Below are 25168 nucleotides of genomic sequence, written 5' to 3'. Positions count from 1 at the left end.
GGAAATTAAGGAAGATAGTTTTATCAATTTTACAAAACTTCAAATAGTTTAGCATTACACTAATTCCCAAGAGCTACTCCTACAGGATGACTTGAGTAGAAAACCTAGGGAGCCAAGTTTCCCCCAATGCTCATACTCAGGCTTGCATACACACACTGTCTTGTCCACTGATCCAATGCCCTCCTACCTAGCCCACTCACACACCTATACACACAGTCGCAAATGCACACACAACCCCTTTCACATAAACACATATAACCTCTCTGTCTCTCCCTCTCTTAGACACACACACTATATTTAAGCTCTGCACCTTTTGACACTCCATCAACGTTTGCAGTTTAATTCTAATACATATTTCAAGCTGCTATATCTAACAGAAACTGCAATAAGTGTTAAAATATTTCTTTGCAGTTAATCGCCTGGTGGTGAGCTTTTTCCTGATTGACAGTTCCTGACTGTACAGTCACCCTTTTCCCTGTGGCAATGGTTCCTGATTGGACACCAGTCAACTCTCCTTTTTTGGGTTAATATTTTTCTCTGGTATAATTTAGTCTCTATTGTTGTATCCAGTACTTTGTTGATTCCTGCGATTCTAGCCTTTTTTGACGTTTTGAATGGCATTTACTGAACGCTGAGGAAAAGGAAATACAGGAAAACATTAGCTCTATTGCAAAGAACCTATATTGAAAGAATAAGGTTTAATTCGCTGACTAGTTATGGAAATGCAGCTGTTTGGATATTACCTGGTTTTACTGAACATGAAGCAAGTCATGGCAAGTTATCCAGTTTGGTGGTAAGTTGAAAAAGTTTCTCAAAACTTTGTTTTAAACAAACTTGTTTTGACTTGGACACGCACCTCGCACGAAATGTTTCGATGTTGATTTTCTGTAAGAAATAATATGTAAAAGAAAACAGAATTTGGTCTTTAACCCTCAGCATCCTCCAATTGGTTTGGTTACAGGATACGGTATCAGGTGTGTGTATTGTCCGCCTCGCCTTTCATCGCGAAGGCGAGGGGAGGGGGAGCTGGCAGAAAGTGGCACTCCGATGTTTACAGTAACTTTTACACGCGTGTTTGTGTACATATTTGTTTACATGTACACTTGTGCACATGCAAATTAATTTCTATTGAGCGCATGTGAATAAGTATGTGTGTCGGCGTTTGTTTGTGCATAGTTATGTGCCAGTCAGTACACAGGGTTGTGTATACTGCTATGTTAGTTATGCCTGCGCGTATACTATGGTATATATGCTGTTTATGTTATATAATTATCCACTGGGATTTGTGTGTGAATGCCCGCATGTGACTGCGTTTGCGGGGATGGATCCATGTGTCTGCTTCTGCTGGTTTATCAGGTGTTGGAAATATTTGCTTGGAGCAAAATAGACAGGTAAGTTGAGATCTGTCGCCCAGGTGAGCTGAGAAAAAGGGAAAAAAAGGAAAAGAGAATTGCTAAAACAGGAACTCTTATGACAGCAATACCTTGAATTATATTATGACGCCAGTTGTCTTTCTCCAGATATCACGGATGCTTAAATAAATTGATTGTACCTGGCTGTGAATACGCTTTTGATTAAAGCGGGAAGATTATTCCAGAACCAATTACGAACATCTCTCCTGTTAAAAAGTGCAAATATTGCGACGGAGGCTGTTACTAAACTGAGCTTGAAAACTGTTTAGACGGGGTCGTGGGAACGAACGGGTGTAAGAGCCAATCTTCTTTCCATGTATGTCTGACTCGACAAAGTGACTTAAGTTTATTTTCTGCGGCATTCAGTGTCTGAATCGAAAGTTTTTATATTGTTCTCACCCTATGCGTATACCCTCGTTTGATTCTATCGGTCCCCCCCCCCCCCCACCCACAAATGGTGATGTTTAACACCGGAACGCATTTTCCTTCAGCTCCTTGTAGCCGTCTCTGAGATGTGTTCGTCCGCTTTCCCAAGATCTGGATTGAAAGCGGGGAGGGGAGGCGGTGCGGTTATGACCGGATTTATTAACAGAACCTCTTTTTGATTTTATATTCCTTCAGCTGGTCTTCTGCTCCTTGAAACTTTCCACCACTCTCCTGCGTCTCTACGCTCCTATCCTACCATTATTTCCCACAATGTTCCTACTTATCTGTTTATTTGAATCTCCCTTTCACCGCCGATTACTCGCTTTGTTTGTTCGTTTAATGTTTTCCGGGATCTATTTCCACTGCTCTCCTTACAATGTTCCATCTGCCCAACCTGTTACAAATGCCAGCGTTACAAATCACATCCTGATTTAGGGTGATTCCCTGTGGCTTTTTAGATATCTGCTGCTTCTTATTGTCCAACATGTAGAAAGCGGGTGATCTGACAGCTGTACACAGTGAAATCAATTTGCCGCAGTTTTCCCCATTTGTTTAAACCATTAATATCTGTGTGACTTAAAGCTCCTATCTGTATGGCGCGCAACACCGTCTTTTCATCCGGCCATCGGTGTGAATGTAATACAGGCGTTGAGCCTCACTGGGGAAGAGAGGTGAGCCAGAATCCGTGCAGAATGGAGAAAGAAAGGGAGTGAGAAAACTGAAGGAAGAGAAAGGTGGAGGATGAGATCTGAAGAAGTTCGGAGATAAGCGGGAGGCAGGGAGAGAGGTGCATGGAATTCTATGACACTGACCAGAGATAAGACTCAGAGGGCTGGGAAATGCACTCAGAAGATTCAGGGAGGGACCTAGAAATGAAGATTGGGAAACAAGCACTTTGCTCCAATATCTGCAACCTCTTGTGTCCCAGACGTTTTCAGACATAGACAGGTTAACATACAGACATAGTTTGCACCCCAACTAGCTCAAACCATTGGAAATAATAATGTGCCTAAGTTCAATTTTATCTATTTTACTTAATATCTTGAAACCTTCAAATTCCAATGAATATGACTCTGGGATGTATGACCTCATTTAAATTGACCTTAAGAATCCAGTTATCATTTTGATAAGCTTATTCCACAAACCCTGTAATGCCAATATTTCTGGTCCCATAAGTTCTCCCAGTGCTAGGGCGTTATCCTACTGTAGCCTTTGTATCTTCATGATTGGAACTTAAGGCACGTTACGTAGCTGTATGACACCTTATATTCCAGTCATGAGCATTGAAAGGCTAGATTACGATTAACTTTTTCAAAATAATTTCTTGTGCCTACCTATAGTACTTCCATGAGCTATGCACAGTGTGTGGTGTGTCTTTAGATAGCTGTTCTTTCTTACTTCTCATCATTTAGAAAGTACACAATGGTGGCAAGCTTGCATCTGAACATAGTGAAATCAAGTTGTGTCTCTTTACTATCTGCTTAAGTAAGTAATATTCTTTGTGATAGAACTCTTAAATCTGCATTCCATGCACTGCTGGTCTTTTTTATTCCTAGAGTATGCCGTGTTCCACTTCAGTAACTTATAGATATACAACTAGGGAGCTGTGGCCTCAGTGCAAATGCCTGTGGGTTTCTACAAGTCACGTCCTGCCAGTTTGAGTAGCCGTCCATACTCTGTGGATGAGCCGTGAATCACTAATGGACACTTGTGGAATTCTACTTTTAACTGCAGTGGTGCAACTCCAGAAACTGTGGCCAAACTTCCTCCAATGCGCAATGAGTAGCAATAAGCTTATTGTTGATCTCACCAACTGATGTACAATATTCTATTTTGATTATCCAGTATCAGAAAGGGTGAGAAGGTCTGAGATAAGGCACAAAAGGGATTTGCTAACACTGTTGCAGGGATGAGAGATTTCAGCAATCATTCAGACTGAAGAAGCTATAGTTGCTTTTTCTGAGTAAAGGAGGTTTGTGGGAGTTTTGATAGAGGTGCACAAAACTATAAGACAAAGGCCTACAGATTTACAGCCAGGAGCTACATATATACACCCTTCCATCTAATAAATTAGCCACTGATTGTATTTTCTTGGTCTCCTGCTGCTGTAGCCCACCCACTTCAAGGTTCAATGTGTTGTGCATTCAGAGATGCTCTTCTGCACACCACTGTTGTAACACCTGGTTATCTGAGTAACTGTCACCTTCCTATCAGCTTGGACTGGTCTGGCTGATCTCCTCTGACCTCTCCTACAGAACAGCTGATCACTGTATTTTTTTTTTTGTTTCTTACACTATTCTCTATAAACTCCAGAGACTGTTGTGTCTGAAAATCCCATGAGATCAGCTATGCCTGAGGTACTCAAATCACCCCATCTGGCACCAAAAATTGTTCCATGGTCAAAGTCACTTAGATCACATTTCTTTCCCATTCTGATGTTTTGACTGAGCAACAACAGAATCTTTTGACCATGCCTGCATGCTTTTATGCATTGAGCTGCTGCCACATGATTGGCTGATTAGATGTTTGTACAGGTGTACCTAATAAAGTGGTCACTGAGTGTAAAGGAGATTCATGAAGGAAGATCTTTTTTAACTCAGAACTGCAGTTTATTGCTTGTAGAATGATAAATACAGAATGAATCATGGTTTTTTTTTCAAAAGAGAAACAGGTAAATCCCTGAGAGGGAATAATTTTCATATCAGTATGTAAACTGGACTGGTGGATTGCTTGACCAACAGGAAGTTCACTCCCAGGTTGAGCGGCATCCTTCTGTGGCTTAACAAACTTTATGATGCCAAGATAAATTCCTTTATGATTGTTGTCAGATAAATAATCGCACATCAGTAGGTGGTCAACAAAATTTGCCTCATTAATCATCATCAAATTTAGTATGTTCTGCTCCTTTTGGCTGACCACAATTAAGCTGACCACAGCTACCTTTCTAATAGGAAGTACTTTCATCTTCTCAATGTATATATTAATTAAAATCCATATCAAGATCTCTTTGCCTTTACTACAGGTTAAGTTAATCTCAGCATCTATATGTTGCGCCAAATCACAGGAGATTCTACAACCTACTGCAATCTTAAGTTATTTTCTGTTTCATAATTCTACCCATAAATTAGGAATTCCCAGCCTGGGGTCCACAGAACCTTCAGTTAATGGTAAGGCTCCATGGCATAAAAAATGTTGGGAACCCCTGCTAGAAAGTCTCTGTAAATTAGATAATTCTATTCTAATCACTAAGGGTACTCATTTACTTTTAACATTTTTGGGGTCATTTCTGTAAAGATATAGTTAGGGTCAAGTCCTGAGTGGCTTGCTGTCACGTCTCAATAACATCTATCCTTCTCTACAAGTTGAATTTTCACTTTGAGTTAGTTACATTTGCTCCCTTTATTCTGTGTATTGTACAAAGATTATTTATTTATACCACTAACACTTTTTTTTTTCATTTTCATTGACCTAGTTTAATTGCTTTATTTTAATCTTCACATTACCAACCTACTGAGCCATGCACATATATCTCTAAACTCAAACAGTGGTAGACATACATGCTCACACCTGCAGAGATATAAGTATGATTTTACAGGTATATAAAATCCTGTCAAACCACAAGGTTACTGAAATCACTTCAGACATAAAAATTGAGGAAGATATCCCAGCTTTCATTGCAGACTTACCAGACATAAACCCTTAAATTATAAAAGATTCCATTTTATTCTTTTGGTTGAGGGATGCTTTAATGTAGATGTTTAAAAATATGAAGTCTCACTATGGTGAACATAAAGAACTTATTTCCTCTAATAAGGGAATCAAAAACAAAGAGTTATAATTTTAAAACTAGAAACATATCATTAACATCTGATCAGCAAACATTTCTTCCACGTAGTCATGTGAAGATCTAGAACACGCTACCCTGAAAAATTGTTGATACTGGGATAATGGGACTTTTTAAGAGTGTGATTGATCATTTGATGTTTATCAGGTAGTAAGGAATAAGAATAAAACCATAAGATTATAAGACATTGGAGCAGAATTACGCCATCTGGCCCATCGAATCTGTTCTGCCATTCAATCATGGCTGATCCTTTTTTTCTATCTCTTCCTCAACCCCAGTTCCCAGCTTTCTCCCCGTAACCTTTGATGCTGTGTCCAATCAAGAACCTATTAATTTTTGCCTTAAATACTCCCAACGACCTGGCCTCCACAGCTGCATGTGGCAACAAATTCCACAAATTCACCACCCATTAGCTGAAGAAATTTCTCCACATCTCTGTTTTGAAAGGGTGCCCCTCTAACCTCAATGATAATCTCATTGAGCGTGTATGCTCAAATTGGCAATAATCTTCTAAAAACTCTCTTACTTGCTAAGGTAATTTTGAATGGAAACTATCATTGATAATCTCTGGAAAAAGCATGAGTCCTGTTGCTTATTTACATGTATTCATTGATTTACTACTGATAGGCATATAACAGTGACTGATGGAGCAAATTAAGCATCTTAGAAGCCTGTTCAAAAATTATTAATATTTTTAAAAAGACAATTGAACAATAACATAATTTCTAAATAGCAATGTCATTGTAACTGTTTACTATACAAATAATGGCATGCATGCCATGTCTGTGAGGATTTCAAAACATACCATCCAATGTCCTTGCAATTACCTAGTCAGATCCTGGCCAGCATGATACGTATCCTGTGAAAAGATTTCACAGTGCTCAGGTTGTAAGAAATCATTCACTGCATCATTTGGCAATAAAGATAATCATTATGTATCATTTTATTATGGGAGGGGGTTTAATGAATCAAGGGACAGCACTGTATGCCACATGGCAACAACATTTTTTTGTATGTTGAGGAAGCAATGATCTCGTGTTATTGATCACCTGTCTCGCAGCATAACTATAAAGTGTAAGTGATGGTGGAAAGGAGCATATCTTGTCAGTCACTTCTACCCAGAAACCACTTCTCATGAGTTAACAGGATACATAATCAATAATCATGGAATGCTGAGGAAATTAAGAAGCAGCAGATATTCTGGTCTTGGCTTTCTCCTTCTGGAAATTTAGTCTTCAAATACCTTTAGAACCTAACAAGGAATCTTAGCCATAACAGGAAATTGTGACTGAGTGAAGGAATGTTTAAGGCCAGTTTTGTGATAGTACTTGTTGAGCTCTTATAGATAGCGGGGCCAAGGGATATGGGGAGAGGGCAGGAACGGAGTACTGATTGTGTATGATCAGCCATGATCACAGTGAATGGTGGTGCCAGCTAGAAGGGCTGAATGGCCTACTCCTGCACCTACTGTCTATTGTCTATTGTCTATTGACATCCTTCAACATGAGCTTTGAACATTTTCAATCATCATGCCTGGTATGAACAGAAAATATGAGAAAAACTCAGCCGTTCAGCAGCATCCATGGAAAGAACAAAAATCTAAGTTAAGATTTCAGGTGAAATGTTATTTGAGGAATGAGTACAGCCAATGCTGTGGCTATACTAAAATACTTGGAATGCTAACCAGTCCCCTAGCCTTTGCAGTATCCAGTACTTGAAACAATTTCTAGATCCCACAGAAGAATTCATATTGGCTGATACACTCTAATGGTAGAGATTTAAAAAGGAGGCTGAGATGGATAATCCACTTAATATTACTGTCTGTCTACCTGCAAATACTTGTAAATATCTCAGCCTTGCATTTGCATTCATTAGTTACTTCTATCCTGTTAAAAGATAAATCACCTTCTCCTGTTGACAATTTAATTGCCCACCACCACTCATTATTGGATGTGGCATGAAAGAGTGAACAAAGATCTAATTCAATGGTTGTGAGATTGTTTGCCTCTCTTTATTGCATGTTGATTCTAATGTATCACATGCTTATAGCTTACCAGGTTATTATTTGATTTTGAAGTACATCTAATGTTGTTCTCAGTACACATTCTTCACTCCAAATCTAACCAATATGAAAGAAATGCTAGGTGAATGCTTAATATTTCCTGAAATGCAATAATGTTATCGTAACACAGTCAAACGTAAGTTAACCATGTATCTCACAGTGTACATTAGACTTGTGCAGCTAGAGAAACAGGTTTAAATGAACTATCAAAATAATTGATAGTGCCTAAAAATCACAATTATATGACAAATAAAGAAACGGTATTGCACTAGAATTTAAAACTGACACCTTACCTCATAAATCAGCTTCAGCTATGGTTATTTATGCATCTTTCTGTGAGTTTTTTTTTACACAAATAGTTGAGATACTAATCAATATGAGATGGAGTACCAGGTTTGGAAACTAGTTGTCTATCTATACAGTATATAAGAAAACTAATTTTCTACATATTCTGTATATATGAAAAACTAGATCCCAAGCCTGAAACTTCATCTCATGTCAATTAGTATCTCAACAATTTGTGTAATAAAAGTGCACACTGCTTCCTTTATCTATAACCATTCATTTAAATCAAAAGCACTGCAAGTCAAGCCTGCCAACTTCAGTCAGAAGTAGCAACTGAACTTGTGCCTTGGTCCCAGGCTTACCATGTTCATACTGTTTATGAATAAAATAAATAAACAAATAAAATAGATAAACAGTTATTATAAAATGATTCATGGAACATGAGCCAGAAAATGATGAAACAAGCTTATTTTGTTCATTTATTTATATTTAATGGTTTCTTAATATTTCTCAGTTTCTAATGGGCTACATTTCCTTCCACTGTATTTACAAGACCAGCTCATGGTCTGAGTATGATTCAGGCTGAGAATATTTTCTGTCCCTTGCCTCTGCTGTGTTTCATATTGTGTTAGATGGCTCTCATAGTCCTGCAAAACCTTGGTCCATTGGCATCCTCAAGGAAGGAAAACCTGCTCATTTCTCCCTCTTTAGGGTAAAACCTGAGGTAGTTAGTGCCACTTGAGCACCATATTAATAGGTATATTCCACTCCTAATATTTAGTTTTATTTGAGTTCAGTGGAAGCAAGAAAGAACTAAAGGGATTGAAATTCAAGCAAGTACCATTTGTTAGCTTACCAGTATGAAGATGAATCAGGGGTGAGTCTTCTATATTTAATGCCATGGTATCTCCAGTGGTTTTCCCATCTTGCCCGTGATTTCTTCATGAAGATCAACTCCTGCTGTGTTTGACACTGAATTTCTGACTGGTCAACCTCCTGCCCACCATGCCAGTTGATATCATAAAAGACTCCTTTCCTTTAGCTGAATGGATTTTGCTGTGATCATATTAGTATTCAAAGGGGTTTCAACTGTTAGCCCTCTTACACATCCTTTTATTTTCTTGAAATAGCTGTCATCTCACAAATTTATGCCAATCTTTCCTCCAAGTTCATATGTAAACCTCATAAAACAGTGTTAAGCCCGTGACGACCCCACAATTTAAGAATCAGAATCAAAATTGGACCATTGTTACTGCACGTCAAGGATACTCCACTGGCTTTACTATATTTTGAAATGTCTTCCAGTCACAAATACTGTAGCATGAAGATTTATATTTATACACTATCCCTCCTTATCCACCACACTAGTCAGCAGAATCTCCAGTACTCGTTTCTACTTTTCCAACCAATGGGAATCTCCAGCTAGTTCTATTCCAATTAATCCAGGAAAGGCTAATGGAATTAAAACAGAAAATATTAGGAGCACCCAACAGGCCACTCAGCATCTATGGAGAGAACGATAATCCATGTTTCAGGTTGACGACCTTTCATCATCTCTAGCTTTTTTAAATGATGTTTATACTTCAGATTTTAAACATCTATAGAGTTCTTCTGGTTTTTGAAAACGAACATAACACTTGAAGTAGCTTTTGCCATCATACCATACCATACTGGAGTGACACCGGCTGATTCCATTGATTTTCTGTCTACATTTGTTTATATACTGCTCCTAAAATGAAAAAGAAGATACATTTATTAAGTATCTTTCATTTTCCCAGGTCATCCTAAAGTACATTGCTATCAATGAAGCACTTGCTACTGTGCTTGCAATGACATTATGCCTAAAGATAGATGACTCAATGAGCAATATTGTATTTATTGTTCAATATTCTTTGTTCATCTTGATTGCAGGACAAATATTGCTGGGATACAAATAAGTCCTCTGCTCTTCAATGAACCAACACCAAACCAAAATGCTGTATCAAACTGAAAGAGTAGCCGGGTTCTCAATTGAACAAGTTATGCAAAAAAGGGCTGTAATGGATTGTCTCGACTTTGTGCTCAAATCTAGATTCAATATTTTTAATGGACTAAACTGCATCATCTCTCTCCATATTGCTTGGCTGCTTGCCTACTATACAGTACTGAAAATACAGAAAGTCACTCAATTTAATCACTGGGTAGAACATAACCTCTCTCTTCAGACTCTGATACATACCTTATTCCATAGCTTCCAATTCCTTTCCCTTCCTTGACACCTACGTATCTCAGAATGACTCAGACTCTTAAAAGCTTTAGTATTCTGTTTGCCCCTGACTAGAGATTCCAACTTCGTCAAAACTGCCCTCATATCACCACTGGGGCAAAAACTGTTGAGATGTCCAAATTTGATGGTTACACATTACTGGGAAAGCACTGTTTCTAATGGATTCGCCCAACAGGTGATAAGTTGCTAGTGGATTGGCGAGGCCCTACCCAGAGCAGGACCTTTCTGACCACTCCTTTCTGTACCACTGCTGAAATTCACTGCCATCCCACCAGTGTTGGATGAGAAGCCCAGTGTGACACTGGCTTGGAAATGCTGCAGATTGGGAGGGTTGTTGGAAGACCAAAGTTTGGAAAGGCTGAGCAAATTATATCAAGGAGATTAAGTAATATTCCATACCGTGTACTATTTGAAATATCATGATCATTCTTTATGCTGCTGTTTTTCACAGCTCAGATTATATCAATGCACATAATGCATCATTAATCCATCATTCTCTGCACCTGCAGTTGCTCATTTCATGCTCTGCAAGTTGTTGACTAACTTCCTGTCACATTGACAGGCCAGGATTGCTGACTCACATCAGTGCTGCCAGACCACTTGTAATGAGAGCCATTCACTGATGCAAGGGTCAGGAGGTTCCACTAAGCTACTGAGCTCAACTCTTCATACAGGTTTATTTAAATACCAGCAGTTATGGTAATAATATACATCATTAAACCTGAAAACCCTCCTTCTACAATTGTCACCTTGACTATTTGAGCGCAGGGTTCTGACCTGAAGCATCAGCAGTTCCTTTCACCCTACAGATAATGCCCAACTGCTGAGTTCCTCCAGCAGATTGCTTGTTGCTAATGAAATGCCCTCTTTACAGCTCTCACCCACCATTGATCTGATCTGATCCAAAACCCAACCCACACCACTTGATTAATCTATATTTGCAATAGAAATGTAAGAATTCAATCTCCATATAAAACTTCTCTCACTAATTTGTTAATCTCTTCCTGCTCTTCATTTCTGTCACAAACTCTACACTCATGCAATATGACTGAGTGTGCTACTTAAAGAGTCAGAAACATCTAGGAGAGAAACAAACCCATCAACCTGTCAACCCATTAAATGCAGGTCAGCATTTACTAATCCTACACTAATTCCATATGTTTCTCCTTTTCACTTGCACCCTTTGGAACAATTGACAGTGACCCACTGGCATATTTCAGTACAGTGTTGAGATCTGTACCTTCAGCTGTTAGTCTTTAAGTTTTTCTTTAAAAATCCACCTTTCTACAACTTTTTATGATAATTCACAGAAGGTAGATCATAGACAAAGCTTTTAGCCCTGACCTCATTTCTTCCTTTATCTCTGTTTTTTTCTGATTGTCCTCTTGTGAAACACAAACAGTCAACTTCTTATGATGAAGGTGCTAAATGAAGTTGTTTGTTTCTCAGTGTACATTGTGTGTTTTGTCTCACATGGTGTTTGATTCCATATCCTTCTAACTCAATAGACGTCATTAATGATCCAAACCTAAATTCCAGCCTGCAGAGAAACCGATTCAATGTGCACTGCAGTAGAACACAAAGTACATATCTGGTAGTATACAGTCTTTTGTCCTGCTTTTATCTTCTTGCAGAACAGATGCTGTTCTTCAGATTGAGAACATTTAATGTAAAATGCTGTCAAAGTACAAGGTGGATGAAATCAGTTTGTAGGTATTTAGGATGCACATAAAGGCTACAAAAGAAAAGTTAATGATCTACACACAAACAATCATCTTTTATTTACTATGTAGTAAATGGCCAAGGTTCAGAGTATAGTATAACACAAAGCTGGAAAGGTTCATAAATGAAAATTTAGTTACTAGGGTATTACTTTTTTATTTTATTCATTTAGAATTACAGCCAGGTAATAGGCTCATCTGGCCAGTTACACCCTGGTGACCAATTAACCCACTAACCCACACATCTTTGGAATGTGGATGAAAACGGAGCACCCGGGAAATTCACAAGGCCACAGGGAGAATGTACAAATAATGTGTTCCTAGGAATCTAATTTCATAATTTATAGGTGCAAGGATCAGTCAGAGAAAACAACCTTTACATAGTAGTGGTCCTTACTTAGGGTGATCCTGGGAAAGAATGAACTGGGGGTAAGGATTCCCCTTTATGCAGAAACCTATGATGCAGTAGCACCTGTGTTTTGAAATCTGCTATTGAAACTTTGTTCCTTGGAGGCCATTGGATGCAAATTTCAGAAATACAGAGTGTGAATTATCCTATGATAAAGGATGACTTTATTGTCTTTTAACTCGAATATTTTTAATCTCTATTGATCGGTGTACCTGATGTGCTGAGTGTTTTTTTCCTACTTATATTGGTTGCACGATTTTTTTTCTCTCTGCACATTGGGTGTTGGTCTTTTTTATGGGTTCCTTTAAGTTTCTTGTTTTGTGGCTGCCTGCAAGGAGACAAATCTCAAGATTTATAATGTATGCATACTTAGATAATAAATGTACTTCGAACTTTGAACTTTGAACTTGGAACTTTACAGCCCATAAAATCTAGATATCTAAACTGATTAGAAAATCATAAGCAGTTCATAATGTAAGAAATTATTTATCTGTTTTCCAGCTGTATGTGTTGCTGGTATTGTTGCTATTTGTTAACCATCCATGGTTACTCTTGAGAAAATGGTGACTGCATTCCCACCATGCTATAGGAAGACCTAGAATTTAGGGTCCAGCAAGATTGCAATATATTGCGTACTTCAAGGTCAGGATTGTGTAAGCCTGAGGAGGGAACCTGCACGTGGTGGGATTTTTATGATCTGTTGCTCTTATCTTTCTTGATGGTAGAGATTATGGGTTTGGGAACTGTTTTTGGAGAAGAATGACTGCAGCATTTTTTTTGTTATTGGTACCCACTGCAGCCATGATGTGCTGGATTGTGGGGTGGAAAGAAATAATATTTGGAGTAGTGGATGGTGTGAAATCAAAGGGGCTGCTTGGCCTGGATGCAGAGCTACATTTGTCCAGTCAGTGGAGAGTATTCCGTCTGCACCTGATGTGCTGTGTACATAGGCAGAGAAGTAAAAGTAAAAGTTAGAGTACACTATTTTCCCTCTGGCACCTCTTCTAACATCCAGCAAATGTTAGAGTATGACAAAACTTTTATCCCAGCACCACCACTTATCCTATAGTTCTCAATTCCCTTAGTATCTAGAACTTTATCAATTACTGTAGACATTGGAAAGGTTTAGGGATGTTGGGAGGAGAGACACTCAGTGTAGAATAGCTCATCTCTGACTTGCTCTTGTACTCAAAGTATTCATGCAGTGAGCACAATTAAGGTGGTTGTCAGTGATGAACTTCAGGATGCAAGTGGTGAGGCTCTCATTGATGGTAATGCCATTGAATATCAAGAGTAGGATTTGGACATTGTGAATCAGAAGGAACCCATTTGGTCCATCCATGTCACAGGTTACAGGTGTGAAAACAATTATCCCCCAATAGACAGTTAGTGAATCACATCTGTTTACATGATGATCTGGTAGTTTAATGTATGTTTTGTTTTCATTTGTCATTATTAAGTCACTAGCAGGGCTTTTGAACTTAGCTCTCTGGATTGTTAGCTCAGGGCTCTCGTTTACTTGTCTAGTAACTTAATGACCCCACTATAATTGTACCTAATGGAGCAGCTAATTTTCCCATAGAAATGCATTGGATTAATGAATGATAATCTGTTCTTTATAACATTGATTCAGGGAAAGCTTGTTTCCTCATAGGAACTATAGGATCTGGTTTTGGTTTAACATCCTTCAAAAAAGATGGCACATCTTAGTGTTCATATGCATTTTGCCTCGGTGCTAGAGTGGAAATAGTCTCCACACTCCTTGGTTATAGAAACAACTGAAGCTACATTATTATAAAAAATAACTAAGGAGAGACTTTCAGAGGATATTTCATAAAACCTCTGGTATAAAATTGATACTTATTGAAAGCAAAAATTTAAAAGTGAGTATTAGTGACCTACTTCACATTAAGTTGATTTTCTTTTCTATCAGTAAGTGTCACATAGACGACCAGCATGCAATCATTCATTTTAAACACTGCTTTTTTCCAAGTGTCTTGTCTGCAGTTATGAAGGCTAATGCTATGTATAAATGAACACTTACAATATCAAGCATGCAGCTCAGCACCGATGACCCACAGGACAAGTGTGGCAAGCTTTATCAAGCTCTTCCTCATTGGGCACAGAGATCCCTCTGCTCTCAGCAGCTTTAATTAGGCCAGCCTCAGAAGGCAATCTGTTACCATAGTAATCAGTGTAGGGGTTGGAGTAGGGTACTGGCGTATAGGTCACAGGTCGGGGAATAACTGAGGAAGATCCACATGGGTAAGTTTTAAAAAGACCTACACTTATCAATGTGCATGCACACTTGCTACATATTGTTAAGGATAAGCATGCTGATCTGCTTCTAAAGGCCAGCACATTTGAAAACCCGTGCATCTCTGGAAGCAGCCTGAGATTTCTCACAGTAAAATGCAATTTGCTGCTTATTTTCAATGAGGAGTTAGGAAACAGATCAACCTAACCCAAACTCACCTCACAGAGGAGTATCACAAACAATGTGGTTTCTTCTATTAACGTGACTTGGATGTGATCCCAGGTTCACTCAGCAGGCCTGACAGTTTCAGTAGAAAGTTAAAAAAAATGAGAGAAGGTCTCTGGTCATTAGAACTGGGAAAGTGAGAAAACCAGCTTGTTTTAAATTGCAAAAAGGAGCGATGGAGTGGAGTAGTGGTTAGCCTAACACTCTAGAGCACCAGCGATCAGAGTTCAATTCCCGCCATTGCCTATAATGAGTTTTTACTCTGGTCTCCTCCCACATTCCACAGACGTGCAGATTAGTATGTTACATTGGTGCCAAAGGCATGGTGGTGCTCAGACTGTGCTGGTCATTGACAGAAGCGACACATTTTGCACGTTTTGATGTACATGTGATAAATAAAGCTAATAAAATTAAAGATTTCTCTGATAAACTGAGGTCACGATTACTAGGATAACAGGCTGTTCCTACATCATTATAACATAATAAAGGGTCCTCCCTCCTGGATTTTCTCTCTTCTCCACCCAAACCCCCACCTCCCACAATTTGGCACAAGTCATAAAAGCCTGAAACAACTTATTTCTCACTATTGTACGATTATTGATTAGAACTCCCGCATGAAAAGACCAGTTATCATTTCCTTGCGCCTTATGGCCTGCCTGTACTGCATTTGCTCTGTATCTGTAACAGGATGTTTTGCCTCAATGTGATGAAATGGTCTGTCCAGATGGCGTGCAGGACAAAGATTGCCTCTGTAGCTCAGTGTATGTGTCAATAATAAACCAATTTGCTGATTGAAGAAAAGCAAAATAAAGGTATTGCTGGGGTAACTCAGCATGTGTGGAGTGAAATAGACGGTCAGTGTTTCACATCAAGACCCTTCATCTGGACTGCTGCCACTGAGCTCCATGTTTTGCTCCAGATCCCTGCATCTGTCATCTCTTGCGTCCACTCTGTTAACAAAGCTAGACTAATGGGAGAAGGTTCTAGAGATAGAAAACAAACTAAGAAATACATAAAAGCTGTGAAACGCATGTCAGAAATGTTCTAGGGCACTGAGACGAAAGAGAACATTGGTAACACCCAGCAGGTGGTATCGCTGGGAAGTGAAAAGCCAAGTACTATTGCAGAAAGATAAGCCTTATTGCAAAAATGACCTAATTGAACATTTCTGTTATAGGGAAAGTGACTTCACTGAAATTATTAAAAAGTATGTTAAATCCCAAAGCCTGCAACGTGATCAGACATAAACTGAGTTGTTGTTGCTCAAACTTACCTCAGGCCCCTCTTGAACCATATAGAAGGCGTTAGATTGATATATCAGACTGAGGGCAGGATAGAGGATTAAAGTGATCAATAACTGTTAGCTTGGGATTATCAGACTGAATGATGGTGCTCCATGAAAGGATCACCAGATTTACATTTGGCTTCTTCAATGTCGACATCGCATTATGAGCACTGATTGCAACCCACTTGGTTGGAAGAAATACAAATGAGGTGCAGCTTCACCTAGAAGAAGATTTTGGTCACTGGATGTTGGGAAGAGTTAAAGATAAACAGCAGATGTTGTATCTCTCAAAGTAGCATAGGAACGTGTCAAAGAAGGGAAACGTTTGGTGGAAATGCAAGGGTAGACCAGAGAGTCATGGAAGAAAGGAGAATAAGATGGTGCTGTAGTTGTATATCCTTAAAGGGTAGCAGAAATTACAAAGAATGATCTGTTGAATGTGCAGGCCAATAGGAAGAAAAATGCACACAAAGAAAACACGCCTTGCTCTGACCAGAAGGAGAGAGGTTAGTGTCAAGGTGTGGGAAATAGTTCAGAGGTGGTGAACAGCTCTGCCAACTATGTTAGAGGGAAAACATTTTTGAAGTGAGAGAAAAATCCTCGTTAAGAGTAGATACAATACAGACTCTGGAGCAGGGGTTCCTAACCTTTCTCATGCCATGGAGCCTTACCATCAACTCAGCGCCCATGGGTCCCAGGTTGGGAACTCTTGCACTAGAGTTAGGAGACAAGAATTTGCATTCTTATAGGACTATGGTCAAGATAGTTGAGGGAGTCACTTGGCTTGCAATGGGTGTGTTTGGCTAACTTATGTGAAAGGGCTATTTTGACTTCTATTTTTCAGTCTGTCTGCCTGCCTCTTTTATATTCACCATATCTTAGGTTGAAACCATCTACCAGTTTTAATTAGATTTTAGCTCTATCATCTTGTTAACCATTCTTTAGTGGCAGTTAATTAATGAAATATTCTAGAGTATTGAGTTTACATTCCAGCAACCTTCGAGTGTGAGTGTTGCAAAGAGCAAAAAAGCCTCAGGTGCTGCCCTCAGAATGAAAAGAGAATTTTCTTTAAAGTTTGTATCTATTTCACATAAATGATTAATTATAGATGAAGAGAATGCCTTCAGCATTACGGACATCACTTTATTCGTTACAGATGATGGAGGTATTTGAGGATGAAGCTAAAGATTTTATATTTGCTAGATAATGGCAAATGTGTATCAAAATAATCCAAAATTCTCCTCATGTTTTCTTTGTATTGATTCAATTGAGTTCATCCAAGGACACTTCAAGGTCCCATCAATGGGTTAGCCAGCATAGAAGGAAAATAAATCAGATTGTTAGCACTCTCTGCTACCCTTGAGGCTGCATCAGACTAACTATTTGAAGGGTAAGAGATATAAATACAATTTTTAAAAAGGTCATGACTCTCAACGAAATTAATTCTATAAAATGTGAAAGACAACTTAATTGGGATTAAGCATAGTCTTCAACATCAAAAAGGAATGACTGTGAAACATAAAACTATTGAACAAGATATTTCAAAGTTTTTCCAATTTCAATACTTATTGTTGAGGTATTCTTCTAAGATGGAAGATGCTGCACACAGCTAAGTGATAAATGGCAGAATAGGTTTTCTTGTGTCATGTTCATTGAATTCTGACTCTTCCAAAAATAATACAATTGATTCTGAAATTCAGTGCAAATCATTCAGAAGGCAGCAATTACGGCATTGCAAGCTTCTCTCAGCAATACAAAGAAGCAATAGTCTAGATGGTGTTATCAAGTCTACTGATGTAAATTATTTATCAATAAGTCTGTTAAAATTTATTAAACACACTCTGTAACCCTCACTGGATTTACTTCAGTTAGGTTTCAATCTTTATATGAAATGCAACAAATACCAATTTATATGTGACATAGAGGTTCTACCACATTCTCAGAGCTTTAGGACCACTGGCACTAAAGCCCAACAACTTAGATCATAGTTCTGAAGGTGTGTCAATTAACCCTAATGGTTCACCTGATCACCTGCTGAAACTTCAATAGAACACTAGTGAAAATACAAAACAAGTTACGAACTTCAGGATGCCTCAAAGGATTTTGCCAAATTGGAGTCATAGAGCTATACAGCATGGACCCTCCATGTCAAGTAAGTTGCCTACGTTAGACCTACTGTATATCCCTCTAAATACTTCCTATCAATGAACCATCAAATGTATTTTTAACATTATAATTGTACCTACATTTACCTCTTCCGCTGCCACCTTGTTCCACATACTCAACGCTCTCTGAGAAAAGATTGCCTCTCAAGTCTCTTTTAGATCTTACTCTTCTCACCTCAAAGCTACACATTCTATATTCAGACTCTCTACCCTGGGAAAAAGACTATAACCAGTCTTTACCTAAGATCACCCCTTTGGCCTTTTATCCTCCAGGGAAAAAAGGCCCAGCTTATCAGTTCTTTCTTGATAGCTCAAGACCTCCACTCTTAGTAATATCCATGTCAATCTAAACATCAGCTATAGACTCAAAGGCTTATAGCACAATTATAAACAGTGTGGTCTCATCAACATCTGGTATAGTTGTAACATGGTGACCCAACTCTGCTCTTGACCAATGATGGCAAGAGTGCCAGACATTTCTTCATCATTCTATCTGCCTATGTTGCCATTCTGGAAAGATTGGGAGAATCTCTATGAGTTTTCAGGAAAGTATGAAATAATGGCCTTCAATAAATTTTAAAATAGAAATACATTGCAAATTATGAACACCTACCAATAAGAACTAAACAAGGGATATGATGTGAAATGCCCATCAATGGTGAATGAATTTGGTTTGGTTTGCAAAAAAAAAAGTGATGTATTCCAATGGGGACTAAGCTTTATGTATGATGTTGATACATTTATTAATCACTAAATCTCCGAAAAAGTGACAGGAGTGTTCCCAAATTAACCTTTAAAAACATCACATAAACGTTTTAACTCCAGGTGAATGCTACTAGTCATGTTCAACCATTACAAAGTGAACTAGTTAATATCATGGGATGGGACAACAAAACACAAGCCAAAAGGTGCCATTAAATGCATTATAGGATAATTCATAGGATTTTTTTTAAAATGCACTATAAATGATCTACTCAGTCTTTGAAGGTTAATGCTGCTAGTCATTGGACTCCAGCCAAACCACAATCAGGCCTTTTTGACTGTGAAATGCTTAATCACCCTTGCAAAATGAAAGTGTCCATCAGTCAATTTACCTCAAAACTGCTTGAAGTTCCATTGTTCAGATGATTGCAATCATCAGTAGCTGAGTCATGCAAATCAAGAAAGTTTCAATTATACCCCAGAAATGGTGAATTTATTGTACAAAGTTTTGTTGGACCCCAATAACTAAGAACAAAGATCAATAAGCACTTATATCGAAAGTGTACTGAAGCAAACATCCCAATGGTGCTTTATATGACTGACACTGGATCAAAGTAGGGTATATTAAGATATTGAACACAATCCTGGCCACAAAGAAGGAGAGACAGATGGAGGGTTAAGAGAAGAATTCTTAGTCGATTAAATACAGGTCTACAATAGTGATGTGAAGGAAGTGGGAGACAAAAATATAATTGATGGACAAATCAATTGTGTTAGTAGATCCTTGACAGTAGGCACTGAGCTGATCTCAACTGAATTCTACTTATTACAAGATTATTATACAGACAAAGTCATTCACTGTAAGGTCTTACAAGGAAGAGAAGGACCACAGAATTGGAAACCCTTCTGCCAAGATAAGAAATTGTTTTTATCGAAGGAAGCATGGCAATTTTATTGATTTACAATTTTTAAGTGAGAACAAATCGACATGTTTGTTAATGTTTCCAACCGAGTTAAGTAAACATTTTTTATTGTTCTGAATCTGAGCTTATTTTACCAAATGCCTTCCAGAAGAACAGAAACATGAGCAAGTTGTGAGCATCTAATCAAATTGCAAACAAGAGAAAAGCTACAGACGCTGGAAATCCAAGCAATACACACAAAATGCTGGAAGAACTCAGCAGGCAAGGCAGCATCTATGGAAAAGAGCAAACAGTCGACGTTTTGGCCGAGGCCCTTCATCAGTTCTGATGGGGTAAAGGATAAAAGGTTTCTAAAGGATCTGACGAAGCCTAGCTTTTTCACCCAGAGGGTGTTTGAAACCTGTAACATATATAAGTGGGTGTTGGAGGCAGGTACTTGTACACCATTTAAGAACTGTTTGGATAAGCACTTGAATAGCAAAGATATAGAGATCTACAGACTAAATGCTGGTAAATGGGACAAGTATGGATGGTGGACATAGCCATGATGGACAGAAGTGATTGTTTCTGTACTGTTTGACTTCATGATCCAATGATCCCTTAACCAAGGGCCAAATGGCTTTCCAGACATCACTTGAATTTATTTCGTATTACTGTAAGAATACCCAAGATAAAATAGAAACTGGGTATCTTTTATACTTTACTAATTCTGTTTTCTATTAAACTGTGCTGATATAGTAGGTGCCCTGTGAGCATTCTCAATGAGAATAAAATCTTAGTGGGTATGGTATGCACTGGCAAAGGTATAATTGTGGTCTCCTGACAGTAACATCTGAAGTTGGATTCCACTGTTAAGGCCTGTCTTGGATAACAAGACAGGCAAAACAAACTTTAAGAAAACACATCCCCGCATTATAACAATAGGAACAATGGAGTAACACTCACTGCTTGTTAGTAGAATAGCTTACATTGAAGTTGAGTCAAGTTAGCAACATAAAGTCTCTCACTAGGCATGGAGCCCAGAGTGAATGCAAGATAATCTGTTGTAAGGAAAAAGAACAAACAAGTGTAGAACAAAAGCAAAATTGGACCAAAACCGGCAACAAGCCACACATGCATACTTCTGATCTACATGCTAAGCACAACTTCTGCTACAGTCAGCTCCTCCCAGACCAGCTCCATGTTCAGTAGTTAGGTTTGTGTAATGTTTTACTGGCACTGAGAGGGAGGCAAGAGATGAAATCAAACAAGTTCATTGCTTGAAAACTCAGAACAACTTCTTTGATGTCTGACTAACCATTGTTTCTGGCATCAGAGAGCTAGCAAAACCTGTCAGCAAACTCAAAAAATTCTGAATGCATCTGCAATCAAACAATTAAAAATTATAATTTTAATCAATATATTAAACTAAAGTACATCTAAACAGCTTATAAACAGCTGAAGATGCAACACTGAACTGAATGAACTCAAAAATTGTAACTAATCTGATTATACCAGACCACAAAGATTTTGTTTCCTGAATACTTTTAGGTGTATCTTATGGATTTTGGGCTGCTGACCATGAAATCACCATGAAATTGCCCTAAAATGCACTTTTTTTTCGTAATTGCATATATTTGTTGTTTCAATTCATAATTCAAGTCAATTAAAATGTTGCCTACAATGGAAGTTGAAAAGGTTTCTATCTAGTCCAGACATGCCAGGACAAATTTTAGAATGGCTATGGAAGTATCACGCACCACCATTCTCTGTATTGCATTTATGTAATCTCATTGATGCGCATGCTCTATGCACAGAGTATGTTGTGTGTACTCATTATAATAAAGTAATTGTAATTTCAGGAGTATTTATGATAGCAACGTGTCTCACCAATGTTGGAGCCACTTCAAAGCTTTCTGTTGTATTTGTGGCGAGTGTATGCTTAAATCTCAAAGATGGAGCATGATTCCTCTTATTAAGAAAGCTACAACCTGTAACTTCAGTGTAAATTTGGTGACCAAGACAAAGCCTGGGCTCCCCTAATTTGCAGTATCCCCATTTAGAATTGCAAACCCTGGCACTGATGAAAGGTTTCACTAAGACATAGTGGTCATGGAGAAACGGTATCAGAGCAACTGGAATCCATCAAAGCTGGTTGATTATTGATGGACACTTAAGTGAGAAGACTCAGACACTGGGTTACAAATGAAAATTATCAACAAACCATCTGAACTCAGTTGAACTATTTTCAAAGTGTCAGCACCGTGATGCCATCAAACACATTATATTCAATAAAATTTAAGTTCTTGCTTCTTCGAATTTCTGTGTGATACAAGTAATGCAAAATTATATTTGTGTTCAACTTTAAGTGTTCTATCATTATCACAAAAGAATTCTGAGGAAACAAGAGCTTCAATAAAATTGTTGTCTATTGTTACTGGCTTGTTCCTTCACAATTTTTTCCTCTCTGTTAAAGAAGAACAGAGTTGTGAAGTCAAGTTTGTTAGGAAGATTGCCCAGTGTATTGTTGGGAAGCTGTCACAGCCTCACTGGGCTGACCAATGTCGGAGCACAGTTGTGAACTACAAGAGAGAAACTGGCAGCAATTCAAAACTATGTGTTTGTGTGGAAATCCTATATTTTGTAATAACATTTTAAAAGAATGCACTCCCAAATCCATTTGTGAAGATAAAACGTATCAACAATTCTAATACCTTATATAACTAAGATAATTTGCAGATGACACTAAACTAGGCAGTGTCATAGACAGTGAAGATGGTTATCAGAAATTACAGTGGGAACTTAATCAATTGGGTAAGAGGGTTGAGGAATGGGGAACTCAGGTAAGTGCAAGATGTTGCATTTAGGAAGACAAATCAGAGAAGCACTTTCACAGTGAATTATAGGGCCCAGGGGAGTGTGGTAGAACAGAAAGACCTAACAGTACATGTACATATTGACTACAGGAGGAAGTAATTGGGGGTCCATGAGCCAGTGTTCATTAGGGAACTGGAGGTGGAGAGGGTCAGCAACTTTAAATTCCTGGGTGTAGTCATAGCAGTGAATCTACCTTGGGATCAGCATGAAATGACATTTTGAAAGAAAGCATAGCAGCATCTCTACTTTCTTAGAAGTTTGCACAGATGCAAACTGTCATCTAAAACTTCTATAGATGCACAGTAGACAGTATCCTGACCGGTTGCATCATGGCCTGGTATGGAAACATCAGTGCCCAAGAACTGAAGAGCCTACAAGAAGTGGTGGACACAGCCCAGTTCATCACAGGAAAAGCTCTCTCCTCCAATATCACTGACCCCCACCTTCCAGGCCATTCTCTCTTCTCTCTGCTGAAATCAGAAAGCGGTACAACAGCCTTAGATTCAGGAACAATTACCATTCAGCCATTAGGCTCCTGAACCAGCATGAACATCTTCACTCACTAATCATTGAACATAACTTCTGGTCTCACTTCCAGAGGCTCTACAACTCATGTTCTCTGTATTAATTATTTGTTTATTTTTATTATTATTATTATTAGTAGTAGTAGTAGTAGTATTATTACTTGATTCTTGTTGTATTTGCACAGCTTGTTAGTCTTTGTGTGTGGTTTTTCAATTATTCTATTGTACCTCTTTGTTCTACTGTTAATGCCTGCAAGAAAATGAATCTCAGGGTAGTATTTGGTGAGATATACCTTGCTATTAAATTTACCTTGAATTTGTAAATGAAGTCACAGGTAGAAGCACAGTGATGAAGTCTTTTGTAAAGACTTCATCAGTCTTCATTGGCCTTCATCAGTCAGGAAAATGAGTACAGACATTGCGTTAGAAAGAGACATCAGTGAGGTTGCACTTGGAATGTTGTGTTCAGTTTTGATCACTCTGCCACAGCAAAAGTGCCATTAAGTCAGAAGAGTGCAGATAAGATTCACACTGCTCTTACTGTGGCTCCAGGAATGGAGGTCCAAAGGAATATTATACTCCAGTCACTGGAGTATAGAAGTTAGGGTCATATAATGGAGGTGTATGAAATCATGAGGGGTAGAGATATGGTGAATATGCACAATCTTTAGCCCAAGGTTGGGTAATCAAGAAAAGACAGCATTTGTTCGAAGAGAGAATAGCGAGATTTAATAGGAACCTGAAGAACATCCTTTTCACCCCGAGGGCGGTCAATATATGGAATGAGCTGCCTGGGGAAGTAATTGAGGCATGTAAATTAACAACACCTAAAGGGCTCTAGGGCAGTTACTTGAAAAGGAAAGGTTTAGAGGAATATGGGCCAGAGGCAGTTCTGCCAGGCTACAGACAGCAGCTCAAGGTAAAGGGCAGAAGGTCTTCCACTGGCAAAGGTCCACAGCTGTGCTGGACACCAGACCTTCTGCAGAGTGACACAGGTACAGCTCAGCAATAGCTTTGGGTTGGGAGTGTAAGATCTAGGAAAATAGCTGAGTCAAATACATAGCAGGGACAGAAAATTATTGTTCTCAATTATAATATTTTGAGAAAATAAGTAAAGTTTGGCAGTGCTGATAAAGGACTTTGATGGATAGCTTCAATGTATTTATGTCCTAGGGAGTCATGATGGGATGGAATCCATATCATTAAAGTTAAGAAATGCAAATGTAAATCCTTGTTGTACGTTACAGGCCACCAAACAGTGGAGATGAGATAGAAGGAGACAATTCAGAGAGATACGCAAGGACAAAGGAAAGGGCAATAATATTGGGTAACTTTAACTATCCCAAGATGCACTGGAATAAAGGTAAAACATGGGGTCAGTCTGAGCAATGTTCTTAAAATGAACTCAGCACTACTTTGCAGGATGTTCCTTGAGAAAATCTATTTCATTCAGTTCTTGGAAGTTAAGATGAACACATTATAAGGAGCAGAACTGAAGTAAGGCTTTTACACAGAGAGTGGTGAATGCATGGAACTCCCTACCAGGGATTATGGTAGAGGCAGAATCATTAGGAGCATTTTAGAAACTCTTAGAAAGTTTAAAGGATGTAAGAAAATGGAAGGCTGTGTAGGATGGAAAGGATAGGTTGATTTTAGAGAAGATTGGCACTGTATCGTGAGGTGAAGAGCCTGTACTGTGCTGTAATATTCTCTGTACCATGAGCAAAGGTGGAAAACTGTAACAGCATGTAAGTTTTGTTAAATTTAAGGATAGTAACAAACAGGCTCTGGTCCAAATTAATATGC

The 25168-nt window shown here is 38.5% G+C and overlaps 1 protein-coding gene across 1 annotated transcript in view; it reads left to right on the top strand.

Annotated features, from left to right (window-relative positions):
- Positions 1–716: 716 nt before the first annotated feature.
- The window catches only part of wnt3a (wingless-type MMTV integration site family, member 3A), a 70958-nt gene continuing 46506 nt past the window's right edge, over positions 717–25168 (top strand). Inside the window, exon 1 of the mRNA XM_059944900.1 lies at positions 717–793. Within this exon, the coding sequence (XP_059800883.1) occupies positions 717–793 (77 nt within the window). The remainder of the gene's footprint in view (positions 794–25168) is intronic.

Source organism: Hypanus sabinus, chromosome 1 (assembly GCF_030144855.1).
Source record: "Hypanus sabinus isolate sHypSab1 chromosome 1, sHypSab1.hap1, whole genome shotgun sequence".
Classification (NCBI taxonomy): Eukaryota; Metazoa; Chordata; class Chondrichthyes; order Myliobatiformes; family Dasyatidae; genus Hypanus; species Hypanus sabinus.
Note: the sequence above shows the minus strand (reverse complement) of the source record. Positions and strands in the feature narration are given on the sequence as shown.